This window comes from Mus pahari, chromosome 13, assembly GCF_900095145.1.
Source record: "Mus pahari chromosome 13, PAHARI_EIJ_v1.1, whole genome shotgun sequence".
Taxonomy (NCBI): Eukaryota; Metazoa; Chordata; class Mammalia; order Rodentia; family Muridae; genus Mus; species Mus pahari.
In genome coordinates this window covers 13,406,089-13,410,104 of record NC_034602.1, presented here as the reverse complement: position 1 = coordinate 13,410,104, position 4,016 = coordinate 13,406,089, and the positions used below count along the sequence as shown (strand labels likewise).

Genomic DNA, 4,016 nt, shown 5'->3' with positions numbered 1-4,016 from the left:
GCTACTCCAGTTCGGGGATCCCACCCCCTTTTGGCTCCTGCGGGCAGTGCACGCACTGTGTGCTGAGACTTGTTTACAAAAGCAAAACAGCAATACACATAGAAGGACATCTCTGAAAGGAAGGTGGAAGGGCCGCAAGCTAACGTAATAGTTCTGCAAGGTTGGTTCGAAAAGAGGCGACAGACAAGGGATAGCTTACCAAGCATTCAATAGAGACAATTTAGAAGATTTCTAGTGAGATTTTTGGGAATATGACCAAGGCACTACAGAATGTTCAGTTGGAAAACTTTATGCCTCTTGTGGAATTCCTTTGACAGAAGGAAGCATTTTATTCCTAGGGAGAACCTGGTAGGAACAGCAAACATTTGAGCGTAGTGTAATCTCCTAATAGAAACTTAGTTTCAAAGATGTCACTTTGCCTTTAGTTTGTACCAGTGGTAGTAGGGGAGAAGGTTCGTTGCAAATACTTGATCTTGTGGGGTTTGTCTTGTTTTGCACACCAAGTTGCTTTCTGTTTTTCTCTCTCTAAAGGAAGCCCCTGTTCAGTTCAGACATTACAGTTCTAACCACAACCAGTTTGGATCATAAACAGCCTAATCAAAGGTACTCACCGTGATGTTAGTAACTACAAAGACTTGAGTAGTGCATCTGAAAAGGGAATTGTTAGTCACTGAGTGAAGAGATATTTAAATCAAATATCTATTAAATTAAATTTTAAATTAAAAATTTTAAATTATTATTTTATATTATATTATATTATATTTTAAATTAAATCTAATATTAAATCAAATGCCTATTGTATCCTGATTCTCCACCATATCTCCACTATAAACATTATAAACTAGGTAAACACAAATTATGTTTATATTGCAAAGTGGCCCACGGATGATTGCGCAGCCTTGCTTCCAAAAGTTTCCACTGTGGTCCTTGAGAACATTAGCAGGAATAAGGCTTTAAATCTATAGCTATATACTATTCCTAGCTGAATTATGAACTACTTAGATTGTAGTTGCCACTCAGTAATAGATTCGGAGACAGTTATCCTTAGCTCATAATTAGGCACATAAGATAGATTGATTTCTAAGACACCACTCTTGAAGTGTAATTGAATATATGAGACTCTGTAACTATGATCAGGATTGCATCCTGGACCATTTTAGGTAAACTTTATGTCAAGAGTATGCACCTGTCCACTACATCCAAATAATTAAGTAGTTCTTATTTAAATTACTAAAGGTCCAGCAGGTTTGTGACTATGTTAGGTTGAAGGTGAAGAACCCAATGGTAAAGCATCAGTGACCAATAAACACTAAAGCAGTCATTATTACTAAACTCAGTAAATGTATGATGTGGAGAATAATTTCCCTTTTTTTTTAAAGATAATGTTCTTCTGGATCAACAAGAAACAAAACATGTAGAAACAATGATATTTGCTAAAAACTCGTGTGCAAAGCAAAGGGAATGTGTTCATGGTCTCCCAGATACAGTTCAGATGTTCGGCCACTTGTTTTTACCCACTCCACCTGGCAGTCTTCACAAGACACACCAGACATGGCATGGATTCTGCCTTGCAGATCGAGAGGCTGAAGTCAAGAAGTGTAAAGTTCTTTAAATCAAGCCCAAACTATCTGACTCACAGTAGGATGCGCATTTTGGTCTGAAGAGGTTGAGTATATTTAACTCTGCCCTGTAGGTTACATATGAAGACAATTGGCAAACTATGAAGAAAACTTCCAAGAAGAACAATAATTTCAAAATTCCTGGTACGGAATTGAATTCCTCGGATGCTGAAAGGGGAAAAAAAGAGAGTCAAAGTAACTTTGTTGAACTTCTGCCCCTGGAAGTCACTTCTAAAATTTTCAGCCAGCTAGACATTCAGAGTTTATGCAGAGCTTCCAGGACATGCACAAGTTGGAACCATGCAATAAGAAACAATGACTCCTTATGGAAATCCCACTGCTTGACCATAAGAGCTGTGTGCCAAAGAGAAATAGATGATGATGTAAAAAGTGGTTATACCTGGAGGGTAAGTTTAACCTTTGCAATTTGTCATGGTTTTTGACAGGGGTGTTATAGCACAGTTAAGAGAATACTATAATCTCTACTTAGAGTAGCATGCAGAGTGTGCTGAGTTTAGGGAAGGAGTTAAAGTTGAATTATTATCCTTTTTCTACTGGCATAGTCTCCACACTGTTTTCTACTCAGCTTTGTATGTCCCAGATCTTAAAGTCGGGAACTTTCCTTGTTATGTAGAAGGGAGGTGAAGAAGCCAATTTCCTCATCTTCCACCTTATGAAAACCTCCAATACATACAATGGGCTGTTCTTTGTATATATTCTAATTCATACATGCACACATAATTTATCAATGTGATTAATATGTGTACTTCCACATCAGTAATTAATCTCAGTCCTGTGAATGAGTTTCTCTGCTTGCAGACATACGCACCAGCCAACCATGCTGCCAGAGTCTTTTTGAATGATAATGTCTATCCCTTTCAGGTAATACTCCTAAGAAATTACCAGAAGAGCAAAGTGAAATATGAGTGGCTAAGTGGCAGATACAGCAACATTCGTTCTCCTGTTAGCTTGCCAGAAAAGGCTATGTGCCCCATGGATGCAGATACGTGGGGGGAAATTCTAGATGCAGAACTGGAAAGAGAAGTTGAAAAATTGCAATAGTTTGATGGCACGTGATCAAAATCACTCAGACTCCAAGATATTTTAAAATCTGATAATGTCTTTCTTAGCCTTTTAAATATTTAACATTTAAAAGAAAACAAAGTTGAACATGAAGCTTTATTTGTATTTTGCACTCAAGTTAAAAAATTTTTCTGGTCTTATGCTACGGGGAAATCATGAAATGTTATTTTTATAAGAAATAATAGACTGATAGAATGATTTTGAAATGTATTGCTCCATGTATTTATGTTAGAATATTGCATTACTTTAAGTGATAGAATTTACTGTTGTTTTCTATTTAAACCTTAAAGAATTTAGGGGATTTTTAAAGAAACTTATTTAAACATCCATTATAAATATGTATAAATATACACTCATAGGGGGAATAACAAAGTAAATAGCTGTAATATATTTAAATTGATAATAAATTTACATGTTACTAACTTTACAGTTTCCACTGCAGTGGAAAAGATTGAACTGTCAAATTATGACACTCTTTTAAAATGTGTTAAACCTATAATTTATTTAAACTTGATCTAATCTTAGGGTAGAAGCTCTCAGATTAAGATTTTCATTTTTTTTTTTTCTACAAACCTGAGATTAGTCTCAAAGACTGAGAATGTGAGGAACGTTTCAGGACATTTAATGACTGTTAGAACCACCAAAGGCTTTATTTACCTTAGTCAGACTCTCTTTCCAACACTTGATAGCACCATCTAGTGTATTCTTATATGCTTCTTACTAACAAGGAAAAATTATTCTCAGAGCCCTGCTTGACTTCGTTAAAGTGTGTCTTAGCTGGGGAGGGACTTTTTTCTCAACTTTGTTTCCCTTCTTATAAAGGAATATTGTGTAGCACATTCCTTCTACCAGGTTATTGCACCTGAATCTGTAAGTCATAGTAAAAAAGCATCTACAAATATGGTCATGTGTATGGGGTTTCTATAGCTGTATTCCTTCCCTTTTACTGCTGTGATTAAACACCATGACCAAAACCAGCTATGGAACAAAAGAGTTCATCTGTCTTATAGTTCCAGAGTGATATGAGTCCATTACTTCAAGGAAAGCATGGCAGCAGTTACTAAATACTAGGAAACCAGTATTTAATAACTAGGCACGAAGGTTAGAGCAACAGGTCTAGAATCACGTCCTCAACCAAAATTATGAGCAGAGAGAGCAAACTGGACGCAGGTGAGGTCTTGAACTCTCAAAAACCTGGTGCCAGTAACACTTCTACAAGCAAGGCCACAGCGCAAACATGCCTACCAAGCAGGGACCAACACTTGTTCAGGTACAGGAGCCTATGTAAAGCATTTCTTATCAAACTACCACAGA

At 36.6% G+C, this 4,016-nt stretch overlaps 1 protein-coding gene across 1 annotated transcript; it reads left to right on the top strand.

Annotated features, from left to right (window-relative positions):
* Positions 1-383: 383 nt before the first annotated feature.
* On the top strand, positions 384-2,973 carry Fbxo48 (F-box protein 48). The gene is made up of 3 exons (XM_029545398.1): positions 384-603; positions 1,380-2,026; positions 2,502-2,973. Exons 2-3 carry the CDS (start codon positions 1,721-1,723, stop codon positions 2,679-2,681), a joined length of 486 nt encoding a protein of 161 aa, XP_029401258.1. The 5' UTR covers positions 384-603; positions 1,380-1,720; the 3' UTR covers positions 2,682-2,973.
* The last annotated feature ends 1,043 nt before the right edge of the window (positions 2,974-4,016 follow it).